The sequence below is a fragment of the Pinus tabuliformis genome, chromosome 4_1 (assembly GCF_031772625.1).
Source record: "Pinus tabuliformis cultivar Carrire ecotype Pingquan chromosome 4_1, CPIR1, whole genome shotgun sequence".
Taxonomy (NCBI): Eukaryota; Viridiplantae; Streptophyta; class Pinopsida; order Pinales; family Pinaceae; genus Pinus; species Pinus tabuliformis.
The window spans coordinates 175,264,308-175,277,051 of record NC_142303.1 but is presented as its reverse complement, the minus strand read 5'-3'; the positions used below and the strand labels follow the sequence as shown (position 1 = coordinate 175,277,051).

The 12,744-nt window shown below is 38.4% G+C and overlaps 1 protein-coding gene across 2 annotated transcripts in view; it reads left to right on the top strand.

Moving 5' to 3' along the window:
• Positions 1-2,911: 2,911 nt before the first annotated feature.
• The window catches only part of LOC149174756 (Transducin/WD40 repeat-like superfamily protein), an 83,856-nt gene continuing 74,023 nt past the window's right edge, over positions 2,912-12,744 (top strand). The window contains exons 1-2 of one of the 2 annotated variants that reach the window (XM_089419405.1): positions 2,912-3,457; positions 5,206-5,391. In XM_089419405.1, the coding sequence (XP_089275531.1) occupies positions 3,193-3,457; positions 5,206-5,391 (451 nt within the window). In that variant the 5' untranslated portion in view covers positions 2,912-3,192. The remainder of the gene's footprint in view (positions 3,458-5,205; positions 5,392-12,744) is intronic. The other variant, XM_089419404.1, reaches the window with a different exon arrangement.

Below are 12,744 nucleotides of genomic sequence, written 5' to 3'. Positions count from 1 at the left end.
GGAACAATGAGAGCTATATTGCATCCATAAAGAAGGAATTGAGGAAAGGTTTTGAAATGACTAACTTGGGCTATGTTAACTACTATCTCGATATTGAAGTAACTCAACATCCGAAGTTTATATTCCTCTTTCAGAAAAAGTACATTGGAGATCTGTAGAACAAGTTTGGCATGGCTAAGTGCAATTCTTTGAATACTCCAATGGAACAAAACTTAAAGCTCACAACCATTGAAGGAAAAGAATTTGAGGATGCAACAAAGTATAAACAACTTGTAGGAAGTCTCAACTACCTAACTACTACCAAGCCAGACATTTCATTCGCTGTTGGAATCCTCTCCAGGTTTATGCAAGAGCCTTGTGAGGGACACTGGTTTGTTGCAAAAATAGTTCTAAAGTACTTGAAGGGAACTCAAGACTTTGGACTCAAGTATACACAGGTGGGCGGCTTCAACTTGATTGGATACTCTGATTCAAACTTCAATGGAGATAAAGAAATTGTGGTATCTACTTCAGGTTATGCTATGAGTCTTAGATTAGGAGCTGTCTCTTGGAGGTCACGCAAACAATCAGTTCCAACAGATTCCATAATAGAGGCAGAATATGTGGCAATAATTGAAGCAACAAAGGAAATTGTGTGGCTCAGGAAAATTATGGAAGATTTGTAGGTGAAACAAGTGAATTCAACTCCACTAATGATTGACAACACTTTTGCAATAAAGTTGGCCAAGAACCCAAAGTTCCATGATCGAACAAAGCACATCAATACAAAATACCATTTGATTCGACATCATGTTGAGGCAAAGACAATCCATCTATGCCATAGTTTCACAATTGAGCAGATTGCAGACATCTTCACCAAAGCACTTGGATGAGAAAAGTTCAAAAGATTTAGAATGATGCTTGGACTCACCAACATCCCTTCAGATTAAGGGGGGGAATGTTGACACCTAATCATTGGGATTAGGTGAATATATGTAAAATAATGTAAATAGATAACAAGGAGAATAGGAATATGAAGAGACACTGGGAGATGAAGCCCAAGAGACTCTCCCTCTTTGTATATATCCACGATCAACCTTAATGGAAAAACACAATTTTATTTGAGGAGTTACCTCCTAGCCTAACATATTTAAATTGCAAACAACATTCAATATGTGAACCATAACATCAACTCATTATATAAAAGCAACACACGTGGACACCAGATATAAGTGGAAACCCATAAAGGGAGAAAACCACGATTTTGTTGTTGTTGTGATGCAAAGGCAAGCTCCTACTTTCTATATTACACCATATTTTTTGTAGGTGCCAACCTATAGGAGGCTTCTACCTCAATTCTCCAGCAAGCTTCAATTTGCAAGGAAACTCCAACTCCCACAAATTTTATGCAGGCTACAATTGACATGAGGCTCCTATCTTAACAAGCTCCAACTCGTTCTTTATCAAGCTGAAACTTGAAAGGAGATTGCAATCCCCTTATACACACAAAAATAATTTGTTGGTTTACCTGGTCTTAAGTTCAACATACCTCCATCTTTGTTTCTGCCTCTTCTCCTCTTCAAATATGCTTCATATGTGTTAGGTAACTAATGAACACTAACTCAATTAGCTCACACACAATCTCTAACACTCTAACCTCACAACCTTCTAACCTCATACACTTTTATAAGCAACATTTGATGGATGTTAGTATTCAACACACAAATCTAAAATGACAAGTATTGTCTCTTTGCATTCCAAAGGTGTCGCTTCAATTTCAGAATTGTTTTCAACTCTTTGCATATTAAAAATACATAAAATGAATTCCAACACATTTAAATAACATGCATTAATATTCTCCATGCCAGTAAAATGAATTTCAAGTTATTCAAATAACATGTATTCTCTTGCATTACAACACCTTTGTTCTGATCACAACACCTCAACTAAAATCACCAAGCATATCAAAGGCCATGCCTTTGTAACCAAAATCACCATGCCTCTGTAGCTAAACTTTCTATCATCACTTATGCCTTGGATCACCACATTTTTATTCTACATGATAACATACTTCTGTCAACATCAATCTACCTCAACAACATATTGTCATTGCCTTTGTCTTTGCCTTGCATCACAACAATCTTTGCAACATACCAGCTCAACAACATAGCCCTTTGCAACATATCACACACTTTGCCTTAACATCTTTGCAACATTTTTCACAGAACCATTCAACAAGTAAGCAACCTTTAACATAGGTAAGCTCCTTCATAAGAACATCATCATCAACTGTGCATGCATCAATCACATCAAAAACAAAAACATATCTTGCTATAACAATAATACCTACCATTTATATATTTATTTGTTTTTTATTATATTATATAGCATATGATACATGTTAATTGCACGGACTACTCTACCCCTAAAACACTGGTTATAAATGGAGTCGTCTAACGAGGCGGAGGAATTGCCTGGACGACCAAAAGTGGCCGGAGTTCGAGCAAAAAAAAATTCAAATTTTTTTGTAGAGGTGGTATTTGAATCGTGTTTTTGATGGTGGAAATGGATTTAGCACCATCAAAAACATCTAGGACAGCTAAAATTTTGAAGTTTAACAACTATAACTTGAATTTACAAAAATCCTTGCCGAATTTTCTCTAAATATAACTGGAATTTCCATAACTTTCCGGGCAACTCCTCTGCCTCGTTAGACTATACGGTTATAAATCGATGTAGAACAATGCAATTTAAATTGTACCAATTTATATGATAATGTTTAAAACTCTTTTCTTCATGTAAATTCAATTTATATGATAAATATTTAAAACTATTAGCTTCTTAAAACTTGCACGCGCCCTTCATTCCTAAAGTAAGTTACACACCAGCTTCATACTTCGCCCCTCCACATAAAATAATCAAAACCTTCACAGCACAACATATATAAAAGGTCGAACTTTTCCATTACAATATCACATTCAATTTTCAGGAAACGAACGAACTCGCTGCTGCTGCAACTCAGTTGTCGACTCGGATTGAAAATTATGATGTGATGGTATACCCAGTTCTGTACTGACAATGATAGCGGTTTTGTATCATGCCGAGTAACCCTCTCCCGCTCATGCTCCTCTATTGATTTATTTCAACATTGAATCTCCCTTGTTCATCGTCCTCAATCTTTTTAAGGCTATGGAGTTGACGTTACTATAGGCGATGGATTTGTTGTCTACATATGAATCTGACGATGAAAGTGAGCGCGATCATGGTCGTAAGCCATCAACGTCGCCGTCAGCAAAGGGATGCGAGAAGAGGAGAAAAATATGGAGCGAAAGCAATCCGATTGTCTTTTCTACTCCATCTTCAACAAGTATTCCTCCTCCTGCTGCGTGTGGGCGCTATGTCTCAAAGAGAGAGCGAGAGCGAGAGCAAGCAGCGCAAACATCACATAATATTCCATCCACGCTCAACCCATCACCTGGTTCTACTTCTTACTATCTTCTCTTCTCTTGCAATTAATTAATTCTCACACTGTTGATGGGGAATGCTGCTAAAATGCCACACGGCGGGAATACAGTGTGATTTTCTAAACCCACAATCACATACCCTTTCAGAATTAAGGTACCATCATTTTAAATGTTTTATATTTGGTGTCCTTCCTCTGGGTAAACATAGTGCATGGTTAGAACCAATGAATAGGGATGCTTTCTCCTCCAGCGATGACTACATTGGAATTGAGGGCATTTCCTCATTACAAGTTACTTTTCCTTGCTCCTGAAGCTCTATTGTCTAATAGCTTTTCTTTCATCGCAAGCCAAGGTGAAAATATGAATGTCTAAGCACGGAATTGTGTTTTAGATGTGAGAGTCTAAGCAATTAGACACTAAGCTTCGCTTCCACACAATAAAAGTTCAGTATATTTTTCCATATTAACTTTGAACTTATATTGCATTATTGGAACTGTTCGGTAGTTGAATAAGCCAAGATTTTTGTCTTGGTTGTTGTCTGCTTGTATTGCTTATTTTGCAAGGTTTGGAAGGCCAAACACAAACACCCTTATCCAGGTCAACATGACCTACAGCTGATCCATTGAGAAATCCCAAGCCATGAACACAACCCTAACAAAGGCATTGCCCAAGAACTTCTTCCTTTCTTTTTCTATTTCTTTGAAGTGTTTCATTTAGATTCAAGAGACATGTTACAAGTGGGCCAAAGAGGTTGGGCAGCACAAGTGACCTGCTTTCACAAGCGAAATGGCCATTGAGGCGAAACCATTGATCACCAGCACTTTCGTTCGGCTAAGCTGCTGCCAAAGGCGGCACTCTCCATTTGGGGGCACTCTTCCATTAAATAACTTAGGACTTGCATCTGGCTCTAAATGCTTATTCATGTCTCTGAGGAATTGAACCTTAGTAGGAGGCCCAACATGCCACTGTCTTCAATGCTGAACTACGACTGCATCAAAAATTGCTAAAGAACATTGACTTAAGACAATAGCCATCGCCATGGAATTTGCTTACAAAATAGCTCAAGTCTTTTTGCTGCTTGCCCCATCCTAATTCCACATGTCAGGAAAAGGATACTGCATCCACAATCCACCTTCAGGATTTGTTGCCTTCAACGCATCTCCTACATGTGTCAATAGTACGAGGAAAAACAACTGAGAGCTCAAGGCAGGTGTGCAGAAGTCCCAATGGAGAAGTGGCATCTCTATTCCATGGGGGTGGTTGAAGTATATACTACATGTTGCACTTATGTCAATTTGCGTAGACCTCCTGCAACAACATGTACAGAGCTATACCGAATCCACTTAGATTGAGTTTTCACCCTTGAGTTCTATAATTATCGATGCTTATTCTCAAACGAGTCTTCTTGACATTTCCCATTTCCCATATTCTTAAGCTGCTCACGACATGGGCCAGGAATTTAAAAGGTGTGATTGCTTATTTGATATTGCCACTTTTAAGACACTTTGATTCAGCTTTTTGGCTGTTTGGGCTTCTGACAGTGATATATGTATGTGTATAAAGATACTATTTTTCCATTTTCAACGTTTGTTTAATTGTTTCAATCTTGAGATTTTATGCCTTGTTTAGCTTGTTTTATACTGTCTTAACATCTCATAGTAGGTATTTTGTTTTTCTAATAGTCTAATGTTGGGGGAAAGTTAGATGCGATTTTCTTTTTCAAAGTTTTGATTGATTAAAATGTTTGTGATGAATGATACAGTTTTTTTCATTGCGATTTCAGTTCTTGGCAGCATTTCCAATTCAATGTTGCCCTCTCGTATACTAGCACAACTGACCGGTTGTGGAGCTGGTGATGCACAACCTAGCAGGATTCCAAAAGGACTTTCAGTAAGTCTAACGGGTCATACAAAAGCTGTAAATGCTGTACAATGGTCACCGACTCATGGTGAGTGAAAAATAAGCCAAGCTTCCTTGAATTTTTGACATATGGCTACTGCATGTATCTTCCAGTTTTGTATAAGCAAATTTATGCGTTTGATGGAATTAATTTTATGAACTTGGTCCGTCATAAGTTTATTGTGAAAAGCTATAGGACTGGGACAGGAAGGAGGTGAGTGAGTTCGAGATAAACTTGTCACCAACACATTTATATCAATATGAAATAGGAAATTAGGTGTGGTTTCTAAAATAGGCATGGTTATCAGGAACGCCATTTTTAGAATTTTTGGTAAATGTGGCAATGGCATGTTTTCACCTTATGTATTTTTGTTTGTTTGTTTGCTAGTTTATGTGAGTCCTGAGATGACTGTATGACTAATCTATGGCTTGAGAAGCTGCGACCCAGGGGCATCTAAGCCGTCAAAATCATCTAGGATCACACCGGCTTGGGCCACACCAGCCCTTAGCATGGCTGGATTTTTGCCTGCAAAGTTTCAAACTGGTGACATTTACACCATGTAGTGCTTTAACAGAACACCCTGTCACCGTTTGCTCTATGCCCCGTGGGCTATCTATTTTTATTTTTATTTTAATAAAATTAGAAAAAATGATTTTTTTAAAAATATTATGTACAACTTATCTATTTTTTTCTCTTTTCTGTATTTTTATTGTGTGTGCATGTTTTTTTTAGCTTTCCGTTGCCCTCTCCTTTTTGTTTGTTTGTGGGCATTGCCACAAAAAAAAACTTAAGAAATCATTTTTTGGAACTGCAAATATCTCTACAGAGACAAAATGTTTGCAAAATTTTCCTTAGAGGAAGTGGCTCGAAAATATTTCCATAGAGTTTCCCAAGGGTTTCATACCAATTCGCTGTTGAAAATCAAATGAGAAGACAAGTAGGGGGTGAGTTTCAGCCCCTCTAGGTACTGTCAGGCTTACCTGCTAACCATCAACCCAAAAATCCAGGTGTGTATCCAAAACAAAGCTCAATAACCAACACCACTTTTCCAACTTCGGGACCTAGACATCAACACAAAGTGCCAACCAAATGTCTTCCCAGGCAATACTTCACTTGCAAAGCCTCAACAAATCTCTTACACATTCTTATCATCAATACAATCAACAATATCTACCAAACCAAGCAGGTTCCTTAGATATTCAAACTTCTTATTAGGAAGAGCCTTTGTCAGTATGTCTGCTACCTGTTCATTTGTCGAGACATACTCCAACTTCACGATCCCATCCTGCACCAAGTTCCTAATAAAGTGGAACTTATTATTGATATGTTTCGTCCTCGAATGAAACACGAGATCTCTAGACATTTTGATACAACTTTGATTGTCACAATTAATCACAGTAGGACCCAAGACTTCTTGAACAAATCTGTCAGAAGCTTCCTTAACCAAACAACCTCTTTTCCTACTTCACATGCAGCCACATATTTTGCCTCGGCACTACTCAATGAAACGAGATCTTGCTTCCTACTCATCCATGAGATCATAACAACTCCTAGACTAAAGCATCCTCCAGTAGTGCTCCTTCCATCGGTCTCACTGCCACCCCAATCAGAGTCTGTGAAGCCAATTAGCTTGACTTCCTTACTATCATACTTTAGGCAGTGGTGTATAGTGCCACAAAGATACCTCAATATATGTTTGGCAACGATCTAGTGATCATGACAAGGCTCCAACTGAAATTGACTAAGAATGTTCACTACAAAACATATATCTGGCCTAATATTTACCAGATACATTATGGAACCCACCAACTATCGATATGAGGTAGGATCCATGAGACTAGAGTCAAAGCCCCTCAACTTCTTGAGGTTGGTGATCATAGGAGTAGTCATCAACTTGGAATCCATCATCCCAAATTTCTGCAATAACTTGATGATGTACTTTCCTTGCCCCAAATATATCTCCCCAGGTCTCTGCCATACTTCTAGACCTAGGTAATAGTGCATCAGTCCTAGATCCTTCATTTCAAATTCAACTGCCAACATCTTCTTGCATTCTTGAATTCTTTGCTCTACACCTGTGATGAATAGATCATCCACATATAGTAGAATAATGACGGGCTCATTATTCACAACCTTGATGTAGAGATTCAGATCAACAGAACTCTTCACGAACCCAATTCTAAGTAGATATGCATCCATCCTTGCATACCATGCCCTAGGTGCTTGCTTCAAACCATATAGGGCCTTCTTAAGTCTGCAAACATGAGAGTCCCTGCTATTCACTTCAAAGCTCTCGGTTTGTTCAATGTACACTTCCTTGTCAATGGTCCCATTTAGAAATGCGGTCTTAACATCCATTTGATGGATATTCCACCCCATTGTAGCAGCCAATGAAACCAACGATCTAATGGTAGTGTACCTTGTTGTAGGTGCAAAGGTTTCTTCATAATCAATGCCTTCTTTTTGAGAGAAACCTCTTGCAACAAATCTTGCTTTGTACTTGTCTATACTTCCATCAACAACATGTTTGATCTTATAGATCCACTTTGATGTGACAACTGATTTGTCACTAGGTCTAGGAACGATCTCCCAAACCCCATTCTTCATGATGGATTGACATTCTTCTTGCATAGCTTTCTTCCAAACCTCTTCATTCTCAACTTCCTTGAATTTAGATGGTTCGGATTCAATTAACTTTGTCATATATGCAACATAGCCAGAATATCTCTTTGGTTTCTCACTTTCCCTGAAGGAACCTTTTGCAGCTTCATGTCCTTCAGCCTCTTCTAATGTAGCTTTCAACCAATTTGGCCTCTTCCTTGTGGTTGGGACAACCACCGATTGAATAGGCTCACTTGGTCCTTCTTCTTTGATATTTGTAGTAGAGTTTTCATGATGAACTTCTTCTTCTTCAAATATGGGAACTTCTTTGTCATCAGAATCAATAGGAATATCTTTTGATTTATTGTATGCTTGATTTTCATCGAATATGACATCCCTGCTTACTTCAATGTGTCTTCTTTCCTTAAGGTAGATTCTATATGCTCTTGAGGAAAGACTATAACCAACAAATATTCCCTTGATACTTGTAGAGTCCAACTTCTTTCGCTTGTCTTTCAGAAAATGGATATATGTTGGGCTTCCAAAGATTTGGAGGTGATCCACACTCGACTTCTTTCCTGTGAATACTTCTTCGGATGTTGTATTATCAAGACTCTTATGAGGACTTCTATTTTGAATGTATACGATAGTCATCGCTGCGTCTCCCCATAAGAACTTTGGTAGATCTTGATCAAGGAGCATAGTTCAAATGCCCTCTTCAATTGATCTATTCTTCCTTTAAGCCAATCCATTTTTGTTCGGGATAATAGAGAACAATGAGCTCCCTCTTAATACTTGCTTCCTTACAATATGCAATCAATTCCTTAGAAGTGTATTCTCCACCATTGTCAGACCTCAAGGTTTTTATCTTTCGTTCAGTTAGGGTTTCCACTTCAGCGCTAAACTCCTTGAACTTATCAAATACTTCGTCTTTAGTTTTGAGGAGGTAGAGCCATGTCTTCCTAAAATAGCCATCAATGAATGTCACATAGTAGAGATGGCCTCCAAGTGATTTGTCAGACATGGGCCCACACACATTGGAATGGACGAGGTCTAATAGCTCTTTAGACCTAGTTTCACTATTATGAAATGGCTTTATAGTATGTTTCCCTAAAGAGCATCCCTTGCAAACACCTTCATGATCTAACTTCATATTAGGAATATCATGAACTAGTTAACTAAGAGTAGGGATGACCTTGTAATGTAGATGACCATACATCCTATGCCATAGCTCAATGGGACTTATTTCCATATGAACCAAAGCTTGAGGAGGTGGTGTAATGATCCTATAAAGACTTCCTTCATGAACTCCAATAACCCTAGCTTTATCAATGCTAGAGTCATTTCCCCAAACCAATACTTTTTCATCAACAAAAGCAACTCTTTCCCCTTTATCTTCTAAACAAGAAATAGAAAGCAAATTCTTTTTCAAACTTGGAACATATAGAATGTTGTTGAGATGCAGCTTCGATCCATTATCCAGCTTCAACAATGTTGATCCCAGGCCTCTAACCACAGCTTTTGTTGTCACCAAATTCCACTGCATGAGAGGGTGGCTCCTTTGATAGTGTATGAAGTTGCTTACTTTCACCTGTCATGTGTCTTGATGCTCCACTACCAATGATCCATGCATTGTCATCAGTAAGAGAACCTGTAAGGGCAACCAAGAATCCTTGATTCTTGACCTTGTTTAACAAGTAGTAGATGACCTTCTTGATCCAGCTTCCAGCAGTGTTGCAACCCATTCTTATGTAGTTTATCATAGAGGGAGAATCCATGCCAACAAAGTGATCTTTGACTCTTCCTGACGTTAGCTCTGATACCATTGCTGGAAAATCAAAGTAGATATATTAGGGTTTGATTCTCCTTTTTTGATCATTACTTGTGAGTGTGTTGGCTTCTTTTACTTCTTTATTATCTTATCTTTCATCAAGCAATTACCATATTATGTGTGTATGAAGATCACAAAACAAGAGGCACAAGATATAGGCAATATGCCAGGGGAAAACCTAGTCAAGATAATTCTTCCTTTCAATAGTAGTCTTTGAGACACTTCACCCTAGACCAAGACCAGACTTTCCCTCCACATCGAGTCAGCCTCCCAGATCTTCGACCCCTTCCAGCAACTTTGACTAGGCAGCAGCTTCTAGCAACAACGAAAACTTAGGAGATTTCGATTTCCCAATCCAAACCACCAAACAGAGAGAGAGAGAGAGAGAGAGAGAGAGAGAGAGAGAGGCACCAAAAGTTCGATTTTCTTCCTCTTTTAAGACTTCCCCAAACTCGCACTTCTTTCGACCTCCCAGCAATAGACATGGCACTTCTCCAGGTCTTCTTGAGATATCGAACTAGCTTGAGAGATAATGATCCAAATGAATTTGACTAGCTTGTATTTATAGGCTTCTTGTGGGTCGAATTAGGGTCTTTTAGGTTGACTTGATCTCCCTTAGGTCAACTTGATGTGGAGGGTACATAAATCATATTTGACTCAATACTAAACCTTTTTACATGATTCAAAAGCCCAAGAAGGGTCTCTTTGAATGTACAATGACTCTATAAACCCAATATTACTCCTAGGAGTCCATAATGGGGAATTTGACTAATATAATGATGACTCGAGCATGAAACCCATGCTTCAATAAGTCATTGTTACAATAATAAAATTTCTTTTCTTTATTATTTTGACAAGTACATTTCATGATGACTCAAGTACATTAATGAAGACCGAACATAGTTACATTTTCCAATAACCTTGTGCACAAAACAATTGAATAAGTTGCGCCTTTCTTCCTTCCTTTATAGATTTTGTCCACGCTATAATAAGCAAGTTACAAAATTGGAAGTTGAGTTGTGATTGACTAGTTAACTAAGTCGAATTGGTTCTCTTCTCCAATTATCAGTTGGAGATATAACTCGTCCTCTTTCAATCAAGGACTGAAGTTCCCAACTCGTCCTTTCCAAATTTGAATTGCTATCTATCCTGTAGTTAACTGAAGAAGACTCCTCTATAACTGGAGCTCCAGCTCTATGCATTGACTTGTTGAGAAATCAATAGGGCCACAATATAAGTGATTTCTCTTAGACTTGATAACTGCTTGTGATGTTCTTTTACTTTTCTTGATTATTAGCTTCTTCTTCTCTTATTATTATGTTGTTCTTATCATCAAACAACTACCAAAACATGAAGATCAATAGTACACAAGGACACAAGATGTAGGCTGCTAGCTAGGGCCAAAACCTCTCCTAGAGAGGAAAACCCACAAAAATCTCTTCTCTTCTTATAGATTCTTCAAATGATGAATTCCAAGACCTCTAGACCAAGACCAAGACCCTTCCAAGACCAAGTCAAACCTTCTGGAGAATGTGCTGCTTCTTACCAAGTCAAACCAAGTCAAATCTCTTCCAATTGCAAAACTTTGACCCCCAGCTTCAGATTTTCGGCCCTCACTGCAGGTCTGAAATTTTCGGCCCCTGCAACAGCTGCAATTTTTGCACGTGTTGGAGAATTTAGGGCTTCTAAGGCTTCCTTCTTCCTTCGCTTGGGCTGCTTCCTCTTGTAAGACTTATAGGAGACCAAATTGACTTCTCTTCTACCAATTTCTGCCCCTCCCTTGCAACTTGAAAACTTCGGCCTTGATGCTGCAAAAACCCTAGCCTTCCTTCGCATGTGTGGGAGGGAGAGAGTGTAAAAACAAGAAAATTCGTCTTTCTTCTTCCTTCTAGTCCTTCGCTTGCCTTCTTCTTTTTCTCCTTAGCTTCTTTTATGAGTGAATGAGTGAGTTAGCAAATGAGGTCGAATAGTCTCTTATATATAGCCCTTCCAGGAGTACGAACTACCCTAATTAGGCCGACTTCTCCACTGCAAGGCCGACTTGGTCTTGGAGGGGTAATTTGACTCAAAATAATTCTTTTGAGAGATGCCCAATGGGGTTTTTTACATATGACAATGACTCTTTGACTTCTTGACTCTATGACAAAACCTAGAAGCACTCAGTGGGTGCTTTAACCTAAAATTAATTGACCTTGAGCATGAAACCCATGCTTATAAAAAATAATAATAATAATTTTCTTTTCATTTTACAATATACAAGAATCAAGAATACATATGAAGACTGAACCTAGTTACATATTTCAACACTCCCTCTTTACTAGGGAGGTATTCATAATGGTACAAGGACATTCTCATACTAAAGAGATCTCATAAGAAGAGTCAAATTGGTAAGCCATCTCATAAGCTATATTTTCAACTTATATCATTGCATCTCATCACATCTACTAGCATTGTCATATAGCAAGGCCTTGACTAACAACTTTCTCTCCACAAGATTAGAGCACAATGCTGGGGAGACAATGACTTATAGACACCATCATCATTGTCTCTCAAGGCACATACCCCATCCGAATGTTCACAAGGTATATCCTTTTAGAACCATTCCTGTCTTGGATTAACACATCCTCAAGGAATTTCCTCTTCGACTACTCTTACCTATTGGATGCCCTACCTCATCCTCAAAGAGTATTGGAAATTAGATGCTTACCCAATCCTCCATTCTTTCTTCACAATGTGAAGACAAGAATGATGTGTCTATCTCTCCCTCTCAACTAGGGAGGAGATATCAACCAATCCAAGCTTGTTTCTCAAATACACAAGCTTTTTATTAGGAAGAGATTTTGTCAAAATATCAGCTACCTGCTCATTGGTGGAGATATACTGTAGCTGCACCACCCCATTTTGCACCAGTTTTCGTAAGTAATGATACTTGTTGTTTATGTGCTTTGTCTTTTCATGGAATACAGGGT